Below are 26,148 nucleotides of genomic sequence, written 5' to 3' on the forward strand. Positions count from 1 at the left end.
AAAATGCAGCTGATATTTTAGGTATTGTGACATTAATGATGACAAATTCCAGTCATTCACATTTTTTTTACAGAAAATTGATTGTATTTTTCATACAATATTTTTCTATTTTCTTAAATTACATAAAAATGTATGTAAAATTACAAATATAACCTGTAAATAAACGGTAACAAAACAGTTAAATGATTACATGACTGGCAGCCCCATAAAAACTGTAACATTAAAGTAAAATATCATAATTTTAATAAACTGAAAAACACTGTTATTTACAGGTATTTCCTGCATTATTATGATCAAATACCTTCATTGTAAAAAAATCATAAAAAAATGGTCAAATGACTGGCAGCTACGGCTGCAAAACAAAAACCGTAAAATTAAAGTAAAATATTCAAATTTAAATAAACTGAAAAAACACTGTTATTTCACAGGTATTTCCTGCATTATAATGATCAAATACCTTCATTGTAAAAAAATCGTAAAAAAATGGTCAAATGATTGGCAGCAAAGGCTGCCAAACAAAAACCATAAAATTTAAGTAAAATATTCTATTTTAAATAAACCAAAAAACTGTTATTTCACAGGTATTTCCTGCATTATTATGATCAAATACCTTCATTGTAAAAAAAATCGTTAAAAAAAAGGGTCAAATGACTGGCAGCTACGGCTGCCAAACAAAAACCATTAAATTAAAGTAAAATATGTTAATTTAAATAAAGTGCAAAAAACTTTAACAGAAATTTGATGTCACCATGATTGAGATCAGTGTTTGCTTCAGTTGGGCTCTTGACCTTTAATTTTATACCATTAGATTTTCTCTGGCTGCTTTAACTGTGTATTCAATATACATTTGTTATAGCAATTAAAGCAGAAGAAAATATCTGTTGAGAGTACATTATAAATAGACGTGCTTAAGTTTTAAATAAAGTCTATGATTGTCATACTTTTCCCCATGAACCTTAAAATATTGAAACAATATTATTACAATCTGAAATTTAAGAACAATATCTATTATAAAGAAAATGTTTGAGCTGGTTTATTTTTTTAGGAGTATGACATCATTAATCAACAAATGAATCTCAACAATGGTGAAAATCAACAAAACCTTTATGTGACTTTATAGTAGTTGATCACCATTGTAGTGATTCATACGCTGATTCTTGATGTATGTGTGAGTTCTTTATGATCCTGTCAAAACATTTTCAGTATAATGACTTGATAAAATCTTAGTATCACAGCACTGCATGATCTTCTGTAACAGTATTGGTTTGCAAAATTAACAACTAATATTTAACGAATTAATCAGATATTACTTTCTTCAGGTAGCATCAACAAAGTATTCAACTACATGATGACTATTATCACTAATAAGTGACCAGATCTTCTGATCCGAGTTTCTCTTGAATTCCTACCATAACAAATATGTATCAGCGACACCAGAGCGTCGGCGCACTGAAGCGTTTTTTTTTTTAATTTAGATCAAATTTACTATCAGATTTAATGTTATACCTTGACAAACTATACATCATTAAAAAGATATAAGACTCAAGATTCAGTATTTGACCACTATTGTATTCTGAGAAACTTATAGTGACAGTTATGTCTTAATTTGTGTCAGGAGTTATGAAATGAAAAAATGAGTCGATACCTTTAATATGAATTATGAGCGTCAGCTGGTCCATTCATAAAAAACACTCCGTGCTGTCGTCATGACAGCGATTCACAAAACAACGTCCCTCAGGGCTTTAGCTCAAAAATGTGCAGACTTGGAGAAATATTGATATATTCTCATTGATTCACATCATATTTCTATAGACAGGAATAATATTTATTGAATTTATACCCAAATGCGTCGATGTAATCATTATGATCGCTTCTTACTGAGATGTGCTGTGTTTTCAATTCATACCAATAGCCTGAGGGCGCTATATGCACAATAATAGTCCATATATGGATCACGAAGAAGACCCATAGTCATGTGACATTCCAGACGTCACCTCGATACAGAAAGTAGCTGACAGAGATCGCTGTAACATGCAGATAAAGATGTTTTGAAGACAATAAACATGATTGCAATGATATTTGAGTTACCTGTGTTCTTCAAGCCATGTCAGGTATTTCATAATAATAGATTATATTTATAATGTAATGCTAATCGATATAGATTTCATCATCGTGTAGAACACTATAAATAATAAATTTTCTGTCGGATTTTTTTTTATCTGAAGCCAAATTAGATCACATAAGATTATTTAAAACACTCGACTTGCGTTATAAAGTAAGTTTGGAGCACAAACATGGTTTTAATCTCATAAATGGTCGTGTATTGATGGTGTGCTAAGCTAACATGCTAGCTAGCCCAGGTGCACCTGCCACCAGCAGTTATTCATTTATGATTTTTTTCTAAATAGGAATGCTTACTGAAATGTTTCAGTATATTTGATACCAGTTTCAAATATTTAGAGAGAACTTTGATAAAATTAATTAGGGTTTGAAACCCTATGAATAGCCTGTGAATAGCCAGTCGTTAGTAGCTAATGCAGACAAAAGAAATGCATATTTAGAGCCATAACCAGTCTGGAGAGGTGTAAATGTGTGCAGGGGAGACTGACTCTGAATGGGGCTCGTTTACACCACAAAATAATAGAGACAATAGACTGAATAGATGACTCAGAAGATGACTAAACATCAGTTTGCATTTTAGCGTCTAATCAAAATAAAGTAATTTGACATGATCTTGAAAAACATTTAACTAAATACAGAGTTTTAGACTTATCATTTTCAGATTTTAAATATAAAATGGTCACACATATGGCTTTTGAAATTTCTAATAACTTTACAAAACTTTGAAGCTATTTAAACATTTTTTTTCATTATGACAATAATTAATTCTACATTTACAATAAACTACTAGGTGTCAGCTTTCAGATGAGATCATACTTGTGCTTTTAGTGCAAAGGGTTCATGAACTGTATCTGTTTAAGTTTGGGTATGCCATTTCTGGGGATTTTTCAAAAGTGGCCTTGAAGGTTAACAGGTTAAAGCAGCCAGAGAAAAAGTAATGTTAAAACTAAAGGGTGTCACGGCCTTGCCTGGCTCCTCCTCCTGGCTGTGTCTGTCTCCTACAGGTGAGCTGGGCACAGGTGTTTGGAGTTTGTGCTAATCAGTTCCTGGTCTGGGCCTTTAAAGATGCTTCAGATGAGACCGGGAGGAGAACCAGCCTCCGTTGCATTTCTCCCGCACCGTTTATGATTTTGTTTTGTTTATTTATTTCCGATTGCTTATATTTTTATTTCTTTTTCAAAGCCAACTTCAGTACTGGCTGAGCAAAGTTTATTCTGTTAACATTCTATTAATTTAATAAATATACTATATTCCTATTCCGTGTGTGTGGCCTTTCCCTACTCTGTTGCTTGCTTTGAGCCAGGCTCGTAACAGATTTGGGGGCTCGTCCAGGATTTTGAACCATCGATCGGTAAATATGCGTTTTTTTTGCATTTCTCAATTGGGTTTGAGTAGTTGAATTGTAGGTCGTTTTGATTAGTGTGCCAAATTTGTAAACTGTATTTGGATCCTACGCTGATCCGGCGCAGTAAGGTTGATTGGGCATTTAACGCATGGTTATTGGGAAAGACACGCGGATCAGTTAATTAGGTTTTGAATTTTTTTTGCAGTACGTCGGTGCGGGAGACAAAATTTGGTTCGTTTGTGCCTGGGCTTGTTTAAATACAGCCAGGTTATAGTATTAGGAGGTGGTTCATTGTTGGGTGGGTGCGGGCTGCGCTGTGTTTGCGAGACAAAAATAATTAATAATTAATTGGTGTAGTCACTGGAGCTTTACGAACCCCTGCAAAGTGCTTAACGCTTGTTTGTTATTTTAGTTTTTTGTTTTTGTGCTATACCCTGGGCGGAGGACACAGTCGTGGATGCCTGCTTTAACGACATTTTGTCGGGGAAGTTAGGTCCTGCTGATATCGTGTATTAAAAATCTCTGTTCTTGGGGTATGCATGAAGTGGATCGAAGTGTGCAGGGCAGCTCCGTTTGTTTTGTCTCGTAGCTGCAGTGTGGTGGCCGCACTTACATTGATAAATGTGCTTAAAAAAATAATATTTTTTTGTTTTTTTTTTGTTTAGGGGTTAAAGAAAAGGGCAGAGTAAATAAATGGATACTTTGGATACATTTTTCGCTGCTCCATCAGATCAGGTTTTAGATACGTTGACTAAGGAGCAGTTGTGCGACGTTAGTGAACATTATAATTTTGAATTGGGCTTGAGGAAAAATGCGAAATTGGTGCAGATAAGGCAGGCTGTCAGAACTAAATTGGCTGAAAGAAAAATTCTCCCATCAATAGCTTCAATGGATGAGTTGGATCCTGAAGGTGCTTCAACGCCTTTGGCAACATTGGGTGAGTCTCGCAGTAATTTTGGTCTTACCTTTGAACAACAAAAAGAGTTGTTAGAAATGCAACAAAGAGAGAGAGAAGCTGAACGTAGAGAGAGAGAAGCTGAACGTGAAGCCGAACGTAGAGAGAAAGAAGCTGAACGTGAAGCCGAACGTAGAGAAAAAGAAGCTGAACGTGAAGCCGAGCGTAGAGAGAGAGAAGCTGAACGTCAACTACAATTTGATAAAATCAAAAGTGATAGAGAAATTGCCTTAGAACGGCTTAGGTTGATTGCAGAAGGGAAAATTACGGGTGATACCGGTGACGATGTTCCGACTGGACCAGCGCGCACTCCTGATATCTCTAATATGGCCAGATTGCTTCCAAGGTTTAGTGAGAAAGATCCGGATGTGTTCTTTTCACTGTTTGAAAGTGTGGCAGATGATCGTGGTTGGAGTGATCCTGAACGAACATTGTTACTCCAGAGCGTTCTAGTTGGAAAAGCGCAGGAGGCATTTATTGCTTTATCGGTGCCTGAAAGAAGGATTTATAAAAGTGTGAAAGATGCTGTGCTTAAAGTATATGAGTTAGTTCCAGAAGCATATAGACTGCGATTTCGTAATTGGAAGAAGGGAGAAAAGCAGACTTATACAGAGGTAGTAAGAGAGCTGAATTGTCATTTCAATCGTTGGTGTGCTGCAGTAGGCGTTTCTACCTTTGAAGAGTTGTGTAATTTAATTGTCTTAGAGCAATTTAGAAACATCCTCCCTGATCGAATTGCGGTATATATTAATGAGCGGAAGGTAAAAACAGCAGCAGATGCGGCAGTTTTATCTGATGAATACGTTTTAACGCACAGGCAAAATTTTAAAGAACACAATTCAGGAAGGGGTTACCGCGAGCAGCGCTTTGGACGTTACAGTGAACGTTCAGTATTTTCTAATACTCCAGCTAGTCAGTCTGTTGCCAAAGAACAGTCTCGTGGTAAGGCAGATCCGGATGCTTGTCATTACTGCTCAGAGAAGGGGCATTGGAAGAACGAGTGTCCGGTCTTGAGAGCAAGGGGCCAGAGGAGCAAATCTGGCGCGGCAAGACCTGTTGCTCTTGCCGTTTCGGATGTGCGCGCACGGTCTGAGTTCATCCCCACAGAGATTAGGTCCAAACCTGAAAGGGGTGTGGCCTCCTCTAACTTGTCCGCGGACAGCCTTGTGGGATCTAGCCCGTATAGCGGGTCTGATGTAATTGAAGCCAATGTTAATGATTACTCTCCTTTCATTACAGATGGTTTAGTATCATTGGTGGGCAGTTCTGCAAAGGTGCCAGTTAAAATTCTTAGAGATACGGGGGCTTGTGAATCTTTTCTTCTAGAGTCTGTTTTGCCTCTTTCTAGTGAGTCCAGCATGGGTAATGTTTTGGTGAGGGGAATTGGGTTGCAGGTTGTAACTGTTCCTCTGCATAGGATTGAGCTACAGTCAGACCTGGTTCGGGGTGAAGTTGTCATTGCCGTGCGCCATTCGTTGCCTATAGATGGTGTACATCTCATCTTGGGAAATAACTTGGCTGGAGAGCGTGTTTGGCGTGATGTACCACCTCCTGTGGTGGTTAAGAGTGTTCCATCTATCCCATCAGGTACTGATTGTAGCCTGCAGAGCTTACCTGAGGTGTTTACTGCCTGTGCAGTAACACGGGCCATGAATCGTGCCTCTGGAACTGAGGTTCTAGAGAAAATTTGTAAGCCTGAATTACAGCCTATTGTTTTGCCCAATGTGCCATCTTCCCTGTCATTTAGTGATTTTGTTGTAGCTCAGAAGGAGGATTCAACATTGAGTGAACTGTTTGCTGGGGTTTTGCCTCTTGAGGAGCGAGATAGTGCAGCGAGGGGTTATTTTGTTCAAGATGGGCTGTTGGTTCGTAAGTGGATGCCTCAGACTAAAGAGATGTTTGAGGATCCTGTTTTCCAGATAGTAGTGCCGGTGAAGTTTAGAGACTTGATACTACAGACGGCTCATGGTGATATAGCGGGCCATTTGGGTGTGCGGAAAACGTATGACAGACTTATGAAGTACTTCTATTGGCCTTGCCTAAAGAAGGATGTGGCATGCTTCATTAAGACCTGTCATACATGTCAGATAACGGGAAAGCCTAATCAGGTGATCAAGCCAGCTCCACTTTACCCTATTCCGGCTTTAGGGAACCCATTTGAGCATTTGCTAATCGACTGTGTTGGACCATTGCCTCCATCGAAGTCGGGGTGTGTTTACCTTTTGACTGTGATGTGTCAGGCCACCCGTTACCCCGCTGCCTATGCGTTACGTACAATTTCTACCAAGTCGGTGGTGAAGGCGCTCTCTCAGTTTATTTCCATCTTCGGCATCCCTCAGATTATTCAGAGTGACAGAGGCTCTAATTTTACATCACGTATGTTTTCAGAAGTGCTTGAGCAGCTGCGTATTAAACATCAGCTAAGTAGCGCTTATCACGCCCAGAGCCAAGGCGCTCTGGAGCGTTTTCACCAGACGCTCAAGTCACTGCTAAGAGGTTATTGTGTTCAGCTCAGTAAAGACTGGGAGGAAGGGCTTCCGTGGCTGTTGCTTGCAGCACGTGAGGTAACACAGGAAAGTACAGGTTTCTCACCTAATGATTTGGTGTTCGGCCATAGAGTTCGTGGGCCTTTAGCTGTCCTGCAGGATAAGCTGAAGTGTCCTGAAAGTCATCCTAACTTGTTGGAGTATGTGAACGGCTTCCGCCGGAAATTGTTCTTAGCTTGTGAGATGGCTGTAGAAAATCTGACTAAGGCTCAGAAGAAAATGAAGAGTTGGTATGACCGCCGGGCTGAGCCGAGAGTGTTCAGTCCTGGAGATCAGGTTCTGGCGCTGTTGCCGATAGCCGGTTCTCCCTTTCTTGCTAGATACTCAGGTCCCTATACGGTAGTTCGGCAGGTTTCGGACCTGAATTATCTAGTTTCAACTCCTGACCGTAGGCGTAATACGCAACTCTGTCACATTAATCTTTTGAAACCCTATTACAGTAGGTCTTCGGTTTCTGGGGCAGCCGAGACTGGTGATCAGGTTAAGTCAGTTGCTGTGGCTGCAGTTGCTGGGATATCTAGCGTCTCTCCCCACATGGTGGCAGCGTGTGGTGATGAGGATGTGGTTAGCCCAGACGACTGTGTGCTCCAGCCTCGGTTGAAGAACTCAGAGAAGTTGTCTGATTTGGACACGATACTTGGGCATTTGTCCAAGGAGAGGGCATTAGCAGTTGAGTCGTTGATTTTTAACTTTCCTGCTTTATTTTCAGACACACCGTCGTGTACTCATTTGATCAAGCACGACATCGATGTGGGTGATTCTGAGCCGATAAGGCAGAGGTTCTATCGGGTGTCACTCGAGAAACAGCAGCACCTAGAGGCAGAGGTGAAGTATCTTCTGAATAATGGTTTGGCAGAACCCTCTTATTCTAGTTGGGCTTCGCCTTGCATTCTAGTTAGTAAACCTGACGGGACGTATAGATTTTGTACCGATTATCGGAAGTTAAATAACATCACAAAGCCAGATTCTTTTCCGCTCCCAAGGGTTGAAGACTGTGTTGACAGGGTAGGTTCGGCCAGGTTTGTAAGTAAGTTTGATTTACTTAAAGGCTACTATCAGGTTCCTTTGACACCTCGGGCTCAGGAGGTTTCAGCCTTCATAACGCCGTCTGGCCTGTATTCGTACTCTGTGATGAGCTTTGGGTTACGAAATGCGCCCGCCACATTTCAGAGACTAATGAACCGCGTAGTCTCTGGTTTACAGGGCTGTGCTGTTTATTTGGACGATGTGGTTGTGTATAGTGACGGGTGGTCTGAACATCTTGAGCGTATCCAGGCTCTTTTTAAACGGTTAGTTGAAGCTCGCCTCACTGTAAACCTCGCTAAATGCGAGTTTGCCCAGGCGACAGTTGTTTATTTGGGGAAGGTGGTGGGGCAGGGCCAGGTGAGGCCTGTGCACGCTAAGGTGGTGGCTATCGATAATTTCCCTATTCCAGCTACCAAACCTGAGCTCCGACGCTTTTTAGGAATGGTGGGGTATTATCGTGGGTTTTGTGCTAACTTTTCCACTGTTGTTGCCCCATTGACTGACCTTTTGAAGGGCCGTATTAAATTTGATTGGACTGCGATTTGTCAGGCCGCATTTGATAATGTGAAGTTGTTGTTAACATCTGCTCCTGTGTTAAGGGCTCCCCGCATGGACCAGTCATTCCAGATGCAGGTCGACGCTAGCCACGTGGGTGCTGGGGCCGTACTCCTGCAGGGAGATGAGCAAGGGGTAGACCGGCCAGTGTGTTTCTTTTCAAAAAAGTTTAACCGTCACCAGTTAAATTACTCGACCATCGAAAAAGAAACACTGGCTTTAATATGGGGATTACAACACTTTGATGTTTATTTAAGTGGGGGTGCTGTTCCGGTTACCATTTATTCTGATCACAACCCATTAACGTTCTTATATTCTCTAAAGAGCCCAAGTCAGCGCCTTATGCGCTGGGTGTTATTTTTACAACCGTATAGCTTACTGATCCGGCACATTCGAGGTGTGGACAACGTCATGGCTGACGCCTTGTCCCGTGCCCCGTGTGAGCCGGAGTGAGTCAGTGTCTTGTCCTGGCTGTCTCTCTCTTGTATCTCTTTCTCTGCCTAGTCTCCTTAAATTTGGCTTTCCAGGTACCGGGACTTGCTGGAGCCTTGGGTTTGAGGGAGGGATTGAGTGGAGGGGTGGGGGGGGCCTGTTGGACTCAAGTGACCATTTTGCATCTGCTTTGCCGGCTTGGGAGGAGTGGCCAAGCCATAACCCCTAGACAAAGTTGAGTATTTTTTTTGTTTATATCTGATGTTTATTCTTATATGGGGAAAGAAAAGAAGTGTGTAATTTTTCCAGAGTCTCTCTTTGAGAGGCCTCTGTCGTAAGGAGGGGGGTGTCACGGCCTTGCCTGGCTCCTCCTCCTGGCTGTGTCTGTCTCCTACAGGTGAGCTGGGCACAGGTGTTTGGAGTTTGTGCTAATCAGTTCCTGGTCTGGGCCTTTAAAGATGCTTCAGATGAGACCGGGAGGAGAACCAGCCTCCGTTGCATTTCTCCCGCACCGTTTATGATTTTGTTTTGTTTATTTATTTCCGATTGCTTATATTTTTATTTCTTTTTCAAAGCCAACTTCAGTACTGGCTGAGCAAAGTTTATTCTGTTAACATTCTATTAATTTAATAAATATACTATATTCCTATTCCGTGTGTGTGGCCTTTCCCTACTCTGTTGCTTGCTTTGAGCCAGGCTCGTAACAAGGGTCAAGAGCACAACTAAAGCAAACACTGATCTCCATCATGGTGACATCAAACTTTATTATTTTCCATAAAAAAACAACTTCTAAACATCTGTTAATTCTCAGTAAGAATGTTAGTATGCAATAAATAAATTCTGAATTGTAATAAGTGAGGATGCAGAGATCTTGAGAGATCTGTTAGTGTTTAATGTTCTGTTGGGATTAAATTGTTTCTGTATGGTGTGTTTTGTTGGTCACCATTGTGTTGAAGAGTAGAGCCTGTGCTTCAGTCAAGGATGAGCAGAGAAACACCAATGAAATGCTGCATGTTGCTTTAGTCACAGTAAATCATGCATCACCTACATGTTATTAATAAAAAAATCTGAAAATTTGTGAAATAACTGTGTTTCTGTTAAAAAGCTTAATGAAGATTTCTACTTTTGCGCTTATTTAAATTAGGCTATTTTACATTCATTTTATGGTTTTTGTATGGCAGCCATTGCTGACAGTCATTGGCTGTTTTTTATGGGATTGTTTTTACAGTTAGGGTGTTTGATCGTAATAATCCAGATAATAGCTGTAAAATAACAGTGTTTTTCTGTAAAACATTTAAGAAAAATATCTTTAAAATGTTTTTGCACTTAATTTAAATCAGGATATTTTACTTTATTTTTACGGTATTTGTTTGGCAGCCTTTGCTGCCAGTCATTTGACCCTTTTTTTACGATTTAATTTTTTACAGTGCAGCCTTTTATTCATTATATCTATATAGACGATATATGCACGATATAACGGCCACCATATTGGTATCGGGCGATATATGTTCATTTTTAATGTTGTCGTTATCAGCCTGATAAGACAATTTGGCCGATATTTTAAAGCTGATAAATAATGTATTATTTCCTTCAGCTGAGACACTTCAGATGTGCACTGTTTTGAATTGCTTGAAATATGATTGGAATCACTTCAAAAAAGGATAATACAGAAAAATGCAAAATGCAAGTATGTCATGTAGGCTACATAAAATTATAATGAGAAGGTCATAATAATCGTGTGCTTGGGACATGGTTTTTTAATCAGGCTCTCTCTCTCAAAAAAAAATTTGGATTTAAATTTATATATATACAGTATTTATACATAGTTTATATTATATATAAAAATAAATATTTTATATATAAATAACACACTTTTCTTAAATATATGCATGCATGTGCATATTCATGCATATACACATATATTATGTAAATACAAACTTTGATTTTGGATGAGATTATTTGTGATTAATCGTCAATTTTTACAGCCCTAGTTTTAATATAGAGAAAATGATAAAGACAGCATATAAAAAACAAAGCAAGGCTTTACCTCTGACTATGAGCCCAGCAAAGTTGGAGACGCCGGACCCTCTCTCTGATTGGGTGACGCAGCGATACAGATCTTGGTCCTGACTGGTCACCTCTTTCAGTCTGAAGGAGGCCGCAAACTTCCTGTGGTTGATGTTTTTCTTCTCCGCCACTGGAATGTCCTCTCCGTTACGCCGCTATGCATGTCAACAGAGCAAAAGAGGTGAAAAATAAAATTGATTGGTTTGATTCAGTCATTTCCTCCCCATTATAATGGCTTCAGATGTCATAGTCATAGCGAAGTCATTTAATTCCATTTAAGCTTTTATCAGACTCCATTTTATCACAACCTCGAATTTAGGTTAGATTGCCAATTGGTTATTGTTCAATTATATAACAGTTTAGCAATACATTTGATTGTTCTATTTAACTCTTTACTTATATTTTACCCATTCATATTAGGAAGCTATGTCGCTCAGAGGTCCTTGTTTAACACGGGTCTCACGATCACAAGCTCGCCACCTTCGGTAACCAAACAGAGGTAATTGCTTTATACCTGAGATCGGTCGCATTCACGCTTACACAATCAGAGATACTTTGGTATAGTCCCGGTGATTGCATACACTTGAAATGAAAGTAACTTTACTTCAGTAGAGGTATGGCCACTACTACAGATATAAGTCAACCAACTTTACTTGTCTTATCATAGCTTTGGATTGGCTATGCCGTGGATTCCCACGTACACTTATCTAAAGTAACATTAAATTAAAAAAGAGGTAAGACACACCCTAGGTTGGTCAAGCAGCACGTTTGCTGCCCTAAAAGGAAATTCACTTCTTGTCTTTGCAAAACACGTACACTTGAATTAGTGCCAAATATTAGTCGTCACTAATCTGACACAAAACTCGCCGTAACATACAAATCCGTTTAATCTACTTGGGAACTTGGGACAGAGTCAGTCGGAATAAAATCAAATGTAAGAATTTATTATGTAAATGTATTATGCCAATTTCATAATCAGTTCAAAGATAATAAATACAAATCATCAAATGCTCTGGAATAAAGAGAGTAGATGCAAACCTGACATTATAAAATACATGATGCAGAGTGCCTGCATACACATCGTATCACAGGCTAGTTTGAGCTACAGATCGCCACGAGCCTCTTCAGAATCTCCCTAAATACTTAGACCAAGGCAGAAACCTCTTTTCAAATGTAAAGATGACTTCACAGTGGGAATTTGCATTAATCACCGTCCCAAACTTACTGGGGACAGACGTTAATTTGCATGGGGGCACACCTATAGCAGTTAACAAGATAACTCTAAACTCTCCACACCTTATTACCTTTCTGGTTTACTTCTGTGGGAATGAGACCTTTGTACTTGAGACATTTCAAATGATACCAAAAATGTATCATACTGTTTGATAATTGTTCATATTAAACCATAGAGATTTCTGGGTGAATTCCGGTAGGGAAGGGTGAAGGGAATGATGTGTAAATTGGGAGGTGATCAACTCAATTGTGATTGTGTCTCGAATGGGGATGGTAATATAGCAAGATAGTTCAAATGTTAATTTCCTTTGTTTTCTCAGAGAGTAGCCCTCTCTTCCAGTTTCTCCAGTCTTACATAATTAAGCATAATTTACTGTTATTACTGGAGTAGGCATATGTAGCATGTCTAACTACGCCACCTTAATGAGGTGCTACTCATGGATTTGGGACTTGACTTCATAAGAGCACCAGCAGGACTCAGCATTCAGGCTTGTTCTGGTGAAGCTCCTGTAATCTGCTCGACTGGAGAAGTGACGACAGTCAGTGTCACAGGCGATCTGTGTGAGTGAAGTGTGTGTGCGTGTGCGACAGAGGATCATTCATTAGCCCCTTTAACTATGACATCTCCTATTAGTCAGAAGACACCAGCACTTGCTTGCTTTCTTTCATTTCTTCACCTCCTCGTGTATCAGAACAGAAAAGGTCACTTTTCCTATACACTGTCAGGCGCTTCTTCTTTCAATCTTCTCTGCATGTGAAGCCCTCTCATTAGTTAATCACAATCACAGGGCTTCACCTCAGCGCAAGCACAACACACAGACACGAAAACCCTGCTGACACACACATCATTAGGAGAGCAGGATTTTCCTTCGGGATGAATAAAGTGGGAAGATTTGAGGAGACTCTCTCTCTGTGACAGGCTCGGCTGTAATGAACCCAGAGTATCTCTCGCTGCTTGATTAGTAAGTGTGCTTATATATACACGTTGACCATGAATATGCAATGCAGTTTCCACAAATGATGCAATTCTTTGAGAATAGTGACATCGAACTTAAAAACAGCCAAATTGTTTGCTCCCGCACATCCTGAACTTGACATTCCACGCCAATTAGGGTGAATCCCATCTCTGATCTAAAGCATGGCTGCAGTTTTAGTTAAATGGTCCTCCAACGGTGGGTCGCAACCCAAAAACAACTGCCGGGGGAAATATGTTTTAATTTTTTTTTTTTTACTGTAATTGCATATAATATAGGTAACACTTTATTTCAATGGTCTACTTTACTTTAGACATTCTACTAACTATAAGTAACTAGGCAACTACATGTCAACTAACTCTTATTGGAATATTAGTAGAGTATTATTAGACTGCCTGATTAATATCTGCTAACACTTTATTTTATTTTATTTTATTTTATTTTATAAGTAATAGTTAGTAGAATGTCTAAAGTAGATCATCGAAATAAAGTGTAACCGTAATATATGAATGAAATAAAAGGGCCCTTCAGTGCATTTATAGAGAGACACTTTCATGACTGTGTAATAATGTCAAGTTAAAGTTTTACTTAAGCACATTTTAAATAATTACGTTTTAATACGTTTTTTGTCATGGTTTATAGAAGTTCACTTATTTTGATGTGTGGACTAACATACTAAAGCACATGGAAAGTACCTGATTATAATGTAAACTGTATCCAATATTGAATTTGGAGTTAATATATTTTAAATGTACAAAATGGCAACTATATGTGCAATTACAAATATATTTAAATATATATGAAATATAGGTTTCTATAGAAATTACATTAAAGTATATTTAAGCTCACCACAAATGTATGTCAGTATTTTAACCACATTTCAAAGACAATAGAAGTATTTATGAAATGATATACAAAGATATACTTAAGTGGGTCAAAAAGCACTAAAAGTTCAGCTAATTTCATTTAATACAAATTTAAACTATAATGCATTTTCATTTACATGCATTACAAACTATACATTCAATTTTCAATTGAGTATATTGTTTTAAAGTGCATTGTTTTTGTAATAAGTACTCTCTTTGAATCCGTGTTGATGTGTCAGATTGTGGATGCAGTGACGTGTCTGCTTCAGATCAGCTGAGTGTGTGTTCTCAGTTCCCACCTGCAGCCAGAGCTTATTGTTGACCACGTCCCGGACCGTGGCGATGCACTGGAACGTGGCGTTCTGTCCGGCATTCACCTCCACGTCCCCCAAACGCAGAAAGTGAGGGGATTTATCTGCAATGAAGGAAAAGACAGCAACACATGACATTACAACTTTCAAATACCAGAATACTAAACCAGTGCTGAACACTCCCAACACAGGCAATAAATAAAGATGTACACACAGCGTTTAACACACTGATGGTTACAGGTAAAACATGCTTTATTTTTGGGGTGATGCTGCAAAGTGGTTAACATCGATCTTAATATCACAATATGAATCATTTTATTTCTCGATAGCGATATATATATATATATATATATCTGGGGTGGAGCCGAACCCGAATACGGTATACGGAAAGGCACAAATAACGTGTTTTTTACGAATACTTATTTCGAACAAATACTTTAGAAAATATTTGTATTCGGGAACAAGAAAAACTTTATATCAAAAAGCTGCGTTTCCTCACGAGACCGCAGTGCGCGAGTGAGTGAGTGACGTTCAGGAAGAGGTGACTGACACAGGCTGCTCCACGCAGCAACAGAGAGGGCTCGGCTGAGCGAAAAAACACTTAACTGCATTACTATTTTTGTTGAATAGATTTTTGTACCTTAACTGGGTTCCGGAGGCAGTTTATAACTTTCGGGAAGTGGAGTTTGATCGGGAGATTATTTCATTACGCTGCATTATTGACGTCTGCAGCTGGGTGCTCTCATGTTCGCTCTGTTTACGTAGCTCTGTTAGCTCCGTAATTATTTGTTTTTATTACATGGCTTGGTTGAATTCTAATGTAGAATGCGGTCTGTTATTTCCATGGTTATTTCTTAATAACAGACCGCTGCTAAGTATAACACACCGTTGCCACGAAAAACAGAGCGTTGCCATGGATTCTAAACGTAGAGACGGAACAGACTATTTTTTTTAGCGGAAGCAATACAATAGTTTTTAAATCAATAAACTCCTTTTTAAATCAATATTTTGAGTCAAATTATTGATTTATTTGGTAGGTAGCCATGTAGTAAAAGGGATAATGTATAGCGAGGTGGTTGTTATAGCGAATACAGACCCTTCAGGCTGATTCAAGACCCCTCCGCTTCGCGTCAGGCTCATAATCAACCGCCTCACTATACATTATCCCTTACTTATTCTGTCTGTTCAGCGTCCTCCAACAAGGACGGGTGGTGGTGGGATTCATAATGTTCACAATGGTATTTTATTAGTTGTTGGTTTAACCATGGATGAGGTAATGGCTGTTATGTTATTTTCTTTTCAATGACGTTCCTTGGTAGGCTACATGTTCATTGCTGGATTTATATAATTAAAGAATACTTACACTATAACGTAAATTAGAAGTGTAACGCAAAAAAAATAGATTTTTACGCCTATTTTGGATTTTACTCGAATACAAATACAAATACTTTTTCCCCCTCAACAAATACAAATACAGATACAAATACCGGCTGCTTTGCACACCCCTAATATATATATATATATATATATATATATATATATATATATATATATATATATATATATATATATATATATATATATATATCACAATATAGTTATTTTTACTTATACAGTAAATAACTTATATTTTAAATAAAGTTTTTATGATATAATCATTTAATTGAAATTTCATAAATCTCATCACCAATTTCAAAATCACATAAAAAAACTAATTCAAGCCCAACTAACATAAGTTAAAAAATAATAATAATAAAAATAAAAATAAAAGATTTCTTGAGAATCGCTGTTGATAGTGGATCGGACTGAGGCCCAAAACACACTACTAGGTAGTAAGGGGCGTGTCCATTCATGAGGGGGAGGATCTGTTCTGCATAGCGTGTTTGTGAATTTGGGGGCAGAGGTATCAGGATAAGGGTGTGATCCTGTTCGGTAGGGGCATGTTTGTTTTGGTGATATCAAATATCAACAGCGTTTCTCAGAAATCGCTTACTGCGCCTTTAAGACAGAAACAACTGTGTTTATGAGACAAACTGTGTTTAACTCGCAAAGATGGGCATTTTGACATAAGTGTGTGTATTTGTGTGTATTTCTAGGTTCAGTACTGACACGAAGTATGAGCAGCGGTTTTATGTGCGCGTCTCTCAGACAGCGCATGCATATACCGATACGAGTCCTCTTTTGCTGATTATTGTGCTTGAACAGTTTAAAATCACTTGTTTTTAAACCGCAAGGCTTAAAAATGCATACAAGCTTTCGAGACGGCACAGGACAGCAAGATCACGTCAGAGTAGCCGCGATAGAGACGATAGTCCAAAATCTCTACCAGATAACAAATTTCTACCAGTTAATCATGTCTACCGGTATATTGACTATCCCTAATTTGAGGCGGCTGAATTATCACCATTGTGTCCTCAATCAAGACTCTTGACCTGAGATCATGTGTACTGCAAGTCACTCTGGATAGGATAATCGTCTGAGTATTTTCATATACTAAATATATTTTTATATATTTACATGATTCATCTGTAACAGTACAGTTTGCTACAGTAAGGTTCTGGAAGTATATCCGCCCTAATTTTTCCCATTTGATTTCAGATAATTCTCCAATAATGAGTTGCGATCCATGAACCAAAAACCGAGAGCAGCATCAGGTGTCTCTGAAAGAGAAACCACCTGTGGATTCGTCTTCTCTGTCAGTCTTTCATTCAGTCTCAGTATATCTTTATTGTCTTGTGTCCATTACGCAGGTGTGTGGTTAGAAGCAGACCGAGAGGAACAACGAGACGGAGAGGACAAGCTGCAGATCTCATATGAGTTTCAGCATGAAGTCACATGAACACACACTTACATGCTTGTGTTTTATTAAGCTTTCTCTACTGTTAAACGTGACTGCCGATAATATTACAAAGGTTCATATGATGGAAAACAGAATTTGTCTCGCTATTTCAGTGTAAAAAATTATACGATCAATAAAATATGACAACATATGTTTTCACATTACTTTAACTAAATTAAGTTATTCAAGTTAAATTAAGTTATTCAAGATTCAGCTAATTTTTCAATTCAGTTTAATGTAATTAAAAATTAAAATTCTTAAACATTCAAGTTGATTGTATTTAACATTTCTTACTTTTTTACAGTGTTATAATAAGAGTGTAACAAAATAAATATCCTCTCCAGTCCCTACAGAACATTTACAGAAAATAAATGACATTTAAAATTCATTATGAGCTCTGTAACTTATTTTACATGCTTAGAAATCGTCCAACCATAACAGAAGTCATTGTTACATACATGCTCTTAAAGGTACAGCAGCCTGTTTAAAACCTGTTTAAAATGTGATTTTTGTGTCCTTTAGTTATCAGCAGTTTTGAGCTCATCTAAATGCCGGTCCATCCATCCATCCATCCATCCATCCATCCATCCATCCATCCATCCATCCATCCATCTATCCATTCATCCACCCACCCACCCATCCATCCATCTATCCATTCATCCACCCACCCACCCATCCATCCATCCATCCACCCACACACCCATTCATCCATCTATCCACACACCCATCCATCCATTCATCCATCCACCCACCCATCTACCCATTCATTCATCCATCCATCCACACACCCATCCATCCATTCATCCATCCATTCACCCACCCATCTACCCATTCATCCATCCATCCATCCATCCATCCATCCATCCATTCATTCATCCACCCACCCACCCATCTACCCATTCATTCATCCACCCACCCACCCATCTACCCATTCATTCAAATCTACCCATTCATTCATCCATCCATCAGCCCACCCATCTACCCATTCATCCATCCACACACCCATCCATTCATTCATCCATCCACCCACCCATCTACCCATTCATTCATCCATCCATCCATCCATCCAACCATCCACCCACCCATCTACTAGGGGTGTAAATATTAATCGACTCGTATCGATCCATCGATTATACAGCCGAAGATTCAATGCATCGATGCGCCCGCAAGAGTATCGATTAATGTGTTTATTTCTCCGCCTGTCTGTTCGCGTGTCTATTTTCAGCATCCGCTCCAACATATGCGTATAACCTACTCCTAAGATGCGTGTGGCGCTAACCTCATTATTGTCTTCTACTTCACACACGTTACGTTCACACACATTGTTGAGTATGACTTTCAAGAGGGATGGTACCATCAGAGCGAGCTGGCAATGAATGTGAAATGTTACACACTCCAGTCGGCGTCAAGTCATGGGTGTGGAAGTATTTTGGCTTCAGGAAAACAGATGGAGCAGTGGTAAGAGATGTTGCCGTTTGCAAAGAGAAAGGCTATAATGTAACAGCGTGAGGTAGGTGGCATGAGTGTTAATGAACATCACATGTGAGACGCACCGGTCTCGTATCTCTCACGGAGGAGCGGAGATGCGAGACCGGTGTGTCTCACAGGTGATGTTCATTAACACTCACGCCACGGGCCTCGCGCCGTTCTCTCACGTCCCTCTGCCTCGTCCTGCTCGCCACAAATACTGTTTCTGTATTCTCAATAAAAGGCTAATTAATTTTTTTGTTGATTTATTTGAAACTTAATAGATATCATGTAAAAATATCTAGCATTGAATCGTATCGAATCGAATCTTATCAAGAAAAACAATTCTGAAGTATCGAAAATAATTGAATCGTTGGCTTAAGAAATCGGTATTGTGTCGAATCTTCATTGAGGCTCCGATTTACACCCCTACCATCTACCCATTCATCCATCCATTCATCTGTCCACCCACCCACCCATCTAACCATTCATTCATCCATCCATCCATCCTTCCATCCACCCACCCATCTACCCATTCATCCATCCATCCATCCACACACCCATCCATCCATTCATCCATCCACCCATCTACCCATTAATCCATCCATCCATCCATCCACACACCCATCTACCCATTCATTCATCCATCCATCCATCCATCCATCCACCTACCCATTTACCCATTCATCCATCCATCCATCCACACACCCATCTATCCATTCATTCATCCATCCATCAATCCATCCATCCACTCATTAGGGCTGAAACAACTAATCGATTTAATCGATTAAAATCGATTATTAAGATAGTTGTAAACTAATTTAGTCATCGATTAGTTGCTAAATAACTTTTATTTGCTGTAAGCGGCTCATTTCGTAAATATTTTAAATCTGCGGTGACCAAAGTGTGGCAGTAATGAGCCACCGGAGGTTTTACTCAAACAGTACAGCAGGAGAAGCAGCGAATAGCCAATAGCTGGCCTCGTTTTATGTCACGTGCTTCCCGCACAGCGGCTCTGCAGCATTCAGCGAGATGGCGGAGGCAGGCAACAGTGGAGTAAAGAGAAAGAAAAAAGCGGAAGATAAAATTAATCAAACGAATTAACCAACAAATATATAAATAAATGAATGAATAAATAAATAGATGTTCAGCTTCTCATCTGGGGTGATGCGTGTTGCAGTAGCGCCGTAATATCGGGCTATAACATTACATATTATAGCCTATATAACACGCTCTCACATGTTTATTTTTTAGCATTTTTGGGAGGAGTAAAATTTACATGTGGTTTCATCAACCAGATGCATTTACACTTGTCCAGTTTCGTTTGGAATGAGTCTCAGATCTCCTCCTGAAGCGGTTTGAACGATCAGATTCAAATCCGTCTCTAATGCGTTTCGGAGGGCATTTACACCTGGTCTTTACACAATCAGATAGCTATCCGATCTGAGAAAACAATGCTACTGTGTAAACAGCTTGGTTTACTAACTTCGGGACAGTCACACTAGATCTATTTTGATTTGAGCATCAGGTTGCGCAATCAGTTCGCTCGCAACATAAGTTATGGATTTAAATAGCGCTACCAAAGAAATTAAAACGGTGTTTACAAAGTGAAGCACTAAATACAAAGGCAGTTACTAACAGCAGCAGTAAAAGATAGTTTTTTAGTCACTGTAGTCAGTGGTTTTCAGCGAATGCTTGTGCACTAATGCATCATTTTTCCTGTCCTTTTAATCAAGCCTGTTAGCTTGCTGCGTACCTCCATTCCTTTCTCTTTTTATAGCATTTGTCTACTATTAAGTTTTAATTGTTTTTCAAACGCAATCTACTGCGGCTCTACTATGTTCACATGCTTGTTTTCAGTCTTTCTATATTTAATTCATCAATATATTAAGGTTTAAAATGTAAAAAATAAAGATTATATTAGTAAAACTCAATGTGTGACTTTGCACTTTTTAAAGTACACTTTTACACATAAATACCCTGATTTAAGGTTTTATTTAGTTATGATAAACAATCAAATTAAATTTTCTAAAAACTTTTATCCGCTTAATCGATTAATCGATTAAACGGAAAAATACAATCGTCCGATTAATCGATTATCAAAATAATCGTTAGTTGCAGCCCTACCACACACCATCCATGCATCCACACACCCATCCATTCATCCATCCACCCATCCATCCACTCACCCATCCATGCAATCAATCATTCCTGGCATTAGAAATTGTATTCAGGGGACAAATATAGTATATGAAATATCAAATTTCTTCCAATAAATACCAATTTATATAGACATAAGTAACAAACGAACACTGAGTATTTCATTATTTCTGTACTGAAACTAATAGGGTAAGAGGTAAGTCTTGATCTGGTACGAGCAGGGGATCTTTGCTAGGTGTCGGGCTGGACTGTAGCTGTGCCAAATGAGCTGAAACAGCTTTGGGAACAGAAAGCATCACATTCGATAGAGAGTGCCTTCAAAATAAATGCTCTTTTAGCGCCACAAACATGCAACCCTCCGTGTCCTCCGTGCAACAAATCTCTTTCATCTCCCTCTCATTCTGCATCATTTTAATAAGATGTCACTCATGATCAGCGGGAAGCTTTATTAGCAGCGTTCAGAGGGAATATAATCCATGTTGGAGTGGCAGTAATCCCAGTGCTCTCATGGACTTGCCGTTAATTGGGAATACCTGTAATATTATCATGGCTAAGCTCTGATCCCAGCGGATGCGCCTGACAGACGCGTAAGACTAGTGCTAACCTGGAGAGATGATGGCAAAATATTAATCACTTAAAATGATATGTACATTGCTGACATTTGGAGTGCTGAACTGCAGGCGCGTGTGTGTCTGCTGATGTGTGTCACTTGACCCCTAAACGCTGCATGTTAAGAGCAGCACTTGGCGTGCAATAAGGGCTAATTATATATCAGACAAACTTCAGTGCTCAGAGGATCTGAACTGCTCCAGCTCTATCTCTGTGTTTGTGCTCATGCGTCCTCTCTGATCATTTATTGATTGCGCTGCTCTTTACTTCCCGCTGCCGACATGATGGCCACGTGATTAACACTCATTCCCTGAAAATATTTCACTTTTAAAAATTTATCAAAAGACTATTTCATATTGAGACTCAAAATGAAATCTGTGTCTGCATCTCTGGCCCGACCACAAATATTCTATATCTCACTACCAAACAAAAGTTAAGGGTTGGGAAGATCTTTTTACTGTTTTTGAAAATAGTCTCTTCTGCATTTAGTTGATCACAAATACAGTAAAAACCAGGAAATGTTATTCCAGTTTATTTATTTATTCATTTTTTTCAGAAAATAAACATTGTTCATTTGCCTGTGTATGTATGCTAAAAGTTTGCATTAGCTAGTCATCTTTTAGTATTACAGTATTACGTATGGATCACCATGGATCTTGATTTCATGAGGTATTTAAAATACTGTCTCAGTGTAGTAAGAAGAGTCAGTTATAAGACAGGTATAGTTTGACTTCCTGAAGTGTGTGATTTTAAGGAAATTACAGCTGCTTTAAATAATAGGGGTGCAGGGTTTGAACGTTCTTACCAGTCTAGACTTCTATACCATACACACACACACACACAGACAGAAAGACACACACACACACACACGTGCTGTTTCTGCTAACTCACCGCACGGGTAACTGAGCACCTGGATGTCGTCGATGGCAATGAAACCTCGTCTGCCGTTTGTCACCTCCGCCTCGAAAATCACCTGCACAGAGAAAAGTGTCTTTTAGATGAGCTGCCATTCACTTCATACAGCTGAATCAATCCAATGAACGCACCAATAAACCAATCCCTAACCCTATTAAAAAAATAAAATAATATGAATGAAATTAATGGCAATTTAAGTGCACTTAAAAAAAGTATAAGTTCAGTGCTCAAGAGTGCTTCTTTTTAACAAATGTAATCTAGCCCTGTTATACACCTCTGAAATGAAATGACCCATGTGTAAGAAAACTACTCCTGTGTTGATAATCTGCTGTTAATCTACAGCATCCAACAGCATTATCTCTCTTCTATTCTCCCCGTCCTGAAACAGAGAAGTCTCTGTGTCTCAGGACTCGTTCTCCTGAGCTCTTTAAAGCTGTCAGAGATAGTCCCTGTTTATATACAACTAAGCAGCAAATCTCATTCTGTTAATCTCCAAAGACAAAACAGATTTTCCCAAACAGTTGCTCATTTCCAGGAGTAAAATCTTCCTGATCAAGCAGCCACAGGAGGACAGAAGCGGCGTCGTTGAAAACCCTGGAAATGGCAAGGTCAGTCTTAGGTTTCATTACTGAATTGAAGTATGACTGAACGGAGTTGAATTCGCTCAGTATTCAACCTCGACGTGAAGGTCTGGCTTTTGAACAGCGCTTTTCCAATGAACCTTTAATGTCGTGCCATGGCGTCAAGATTGCAGCAATCTGAAAGTGACCTGCCCGTATCAGGCCAGGACAGAGGAGAAGCCGTTTCAATTAGAGCGAGGCCATCTGCAGTCTGAGCCAGGGAATACTGATAGACATGATCTCTCTTAAAATGCCTCTGACATTTCCAAAGCAAATCTCAGGGCCGCTCTTGGTCAGTAATGCTTATGAGGCGATTATGATGTAAATCTTCAAAAGTGTTCTGGCTGAAAGCCGTTATCTCTCTCTCTCTCGCTCAAGTTAATCCTACAGGATTCGCTCGTACAGTAATTCTGCTGATCAGCCAATGTATATGCAGAATCCTGTCACAATCCTGCAGCAATGTTTCCATTCAAAGTTGGAATATGGCATAAACACTTGCAGTGTTTCCATCCCATGTGTTCACTTCCTGGGAAACTATCAGATAATATCAGTGCTAAAATTGGGGAAGAAACTGTGACAATAAACGCTTTCATGGTCTCTTGTGTTGGGATGCTGGTGTTTGTGAACACAATCTTGTGAGACGCTTCTGGAAGGAATTAAACCGAATCATTCTGATCACAGACTATGACTCAGGCATTTCAGAAACACCAACCCAACATTTGAGATGCTGTGATGCGATTGGTCTGCTGGTTAGTCCAATTATCCAATCACAGCCTCTGCTGAGGCAAAGTCACCTGAGTTTGTTTTTGCACATCGAGGGATATATTTGGTAAATGTGTTTCCATCATAGATTATGTGCATGTCTTCTTATCTGATAAAACCCACTTAATCTGCCTCAATTAAGTGCATTCGGGGGTTTAAGAATTCATGTGCATCTTGTCGTTTCCATCCATGGTTTTTTATGCGATATTCCACAATGCACATAAAAATAGGTGGATGGAAACATAGCTATTGTTTAGGGACGTCACAATACACTTTCCGTTCCATTCAAACACATGCAAATGCATTAGAACGCAAACACAAGCTCATGTTTGGTGAACTCTGACCTGCGAATTACATCACGTTAAGTCATGTGACCAGACAAAGATTGATTCATCACTGTGTGACCTCTTGGCTGAATTGAAAGAATGGATATTTTTGAATAATCTACATTTTGAATGTACTATTTGCTATCATGAATGAATGAATGAATGAATGAATGAATGAACATATAAATTAAAAGGTTAATTAATAGACTGATATAAATAATCAATGAAACAATCAATAATTGTTGACCTTCAACAGATTATCATGCCTGTTTTCCTCTACATCTGCAATATCCAGCTAATGTAATATTTGATGCCCCATATTGTGAGTGGAGGAAAAAAATCTATTCAGTGCAGAAGTTTCCATCACTTTTAAGGTTTTACTGATTCTTCCAGGCTTGAAAATCTCAATTTTATTCCCAGATTCCCTGACATTTCTGTGTTTGTGAGCGGTCATCAGAGAGGATGATTGAAAGACTAGACAGAGTCTCAGCTGAGGAAAAGGCTTTGGCAAGAGTGAAAATTGCTGAAATGAGAAGAGAGGGAAAGAACAGAGGATAAAAAACTAAGTGAGAAAGAAGAGAACAGGACAGAGGGAGGCTGGGTGACATCCTGCACTCCGGCAATTATCCCATCAGAGCCGGACAAAAGCAGCTCGAACTAGAGATGCGCACGACTAGACATCTTCAACACTGTCAGCGGTTTCAAAACTCTTCCTGAACTCTTCCACATAAAGAGCCCTGAATAATGAGGCTGGTTGTGAATGTTAAGGCAAAACTGAAACCAATTTAGTCACCATAAACACACACACACACACATATATATATATATATATATATATATATATATATATATATATATATATATATATATATATATATATATATATATAATTCTTTTTTTTTCTTTTTTTGCCTTCACTAGTTCTCTTTAGGTGCAAATATTCCATGTAGTCTCTAAATCTACAGCGGGCCACATAAGCAGGATGTCACTGCTTGACCTCACGTCAACTCCACACAAACACACGCGTGTGTGTGAAGCCTGCACATATGCAGACTGATGCACTCGTGCATTAACAAACACAGGTGGGAAATACTGGGAGAAAGAAGACATATTCAGATCAGATATGCCAATGAGAGCATGTATAAGTGTGTTTGTTTGCTTTTCTTTCTCTATTAATTTGGAACAAGAACATGTGAAACGTCTATCATCGCCAAAAACGATTAGTCAAATAACCTTAAAGTGATAATGACGATCCACTGTATGAGGACAGACGTGCAGACACGGACAAAAGAAGCTATTAGAAAAGGGAATGAAGAGTGTTATGTTTGAATTGTAGTTTTGATGTGGAATCTGTTCTGTTTCCAGGTTAAATGGGATGAATATGAATCAGAGACGCTCATGCTGACTCAGCGCATCAGCCAGAGTCAAACTGCTTTAAAGTTGAAATATAACAACTTTAATGATGATGTTTTATTTAGACGTTTCTTCAAATGTGAAGATTTTATCTCTAAACAAAAGTCTTGTAATAAGACATGTTTATTCTCACCATATTTTTTCATCACCTCAGAAAACACAAGGCCTTAAAACTTGTCTAGATGATAATCTGACAGAGACCAATCCCCCTTTACACACACGCAGTGTGTGTGTGTGTGTGTGTGTGTGTGTGTGTGTGTTTGTTTGCCCTATTGTCATGTTGACGGCAGATCGGTCTGGATGAGAAAGCCTGCAGCTTTGTTGTCAATCAGAACATCATTGTAAGAATACACACACACACACACACACACACACACACACACATCACTATCTGCATACATAACTCCAATCCTTTAAACACACACACACACACACACACACACACACACACACGCACACACACACACACACACACACACACACACACACACACATCACTATCTGCAGACATCACTCTAACCCTTAAAAAACACATGCACGCACGCACGCACACACACACACACACACCATTATCTGCAGACATCACTCCAACAATTAAAGGGGTCA

General features: G+C 39.1%; 1 protein-coding gene across 24 annotated transcripts in view; it reads right to left on the minus strand.

Annotated features, from left to right (window-relative positions):
* Positions 1–26,148, minus strand: part of ptprk (protein tyrosine phosphatase receptor type K) — a 238,228-nt gene that overhangs the window by 119,816 nt on the left and 92,264 nt on the right. For all 24 annotated transcript variants that reach the window (XM_077221141.1, XM_077221139.1, XM_077221143.1 and 21 more), the window contains exons 4-6: positions 22,398–22,479; positions 14,420–14,535; positions 11,028–11,202 (exon numbers count right to left, since the gene is read on the minus strand). In XM_077221141.1, the coding sequence (XP_077077256.1) occupies positions 11,028–11,202; positions 14,420–14,535; positions 22,398–22,479 (373 nt within the window). The remainder of the gene's footprint in view (positions 1–11,027; positions 11,203–14,419; positions 14,536–22,397; positions 22,480–26,148) is intronic.

Source organism: Siphateles boraxobius, unplaced genomic scaffold (genome assembly GCF_051911475.1).
Source record: "Siphateles boraxobius isolate OS27281-9 unplaced genomic scaffold, OSU_SipBor_1 8, whole genome shotgun sequence".
Classification (NCBI taxonomy): domain Eukaryota; kingdom Metazoa; phylum Chordata; class Actinopteri; order Cypriniformes; family Leuciscidae; genus Siphateles; species Siphateles boraxobius.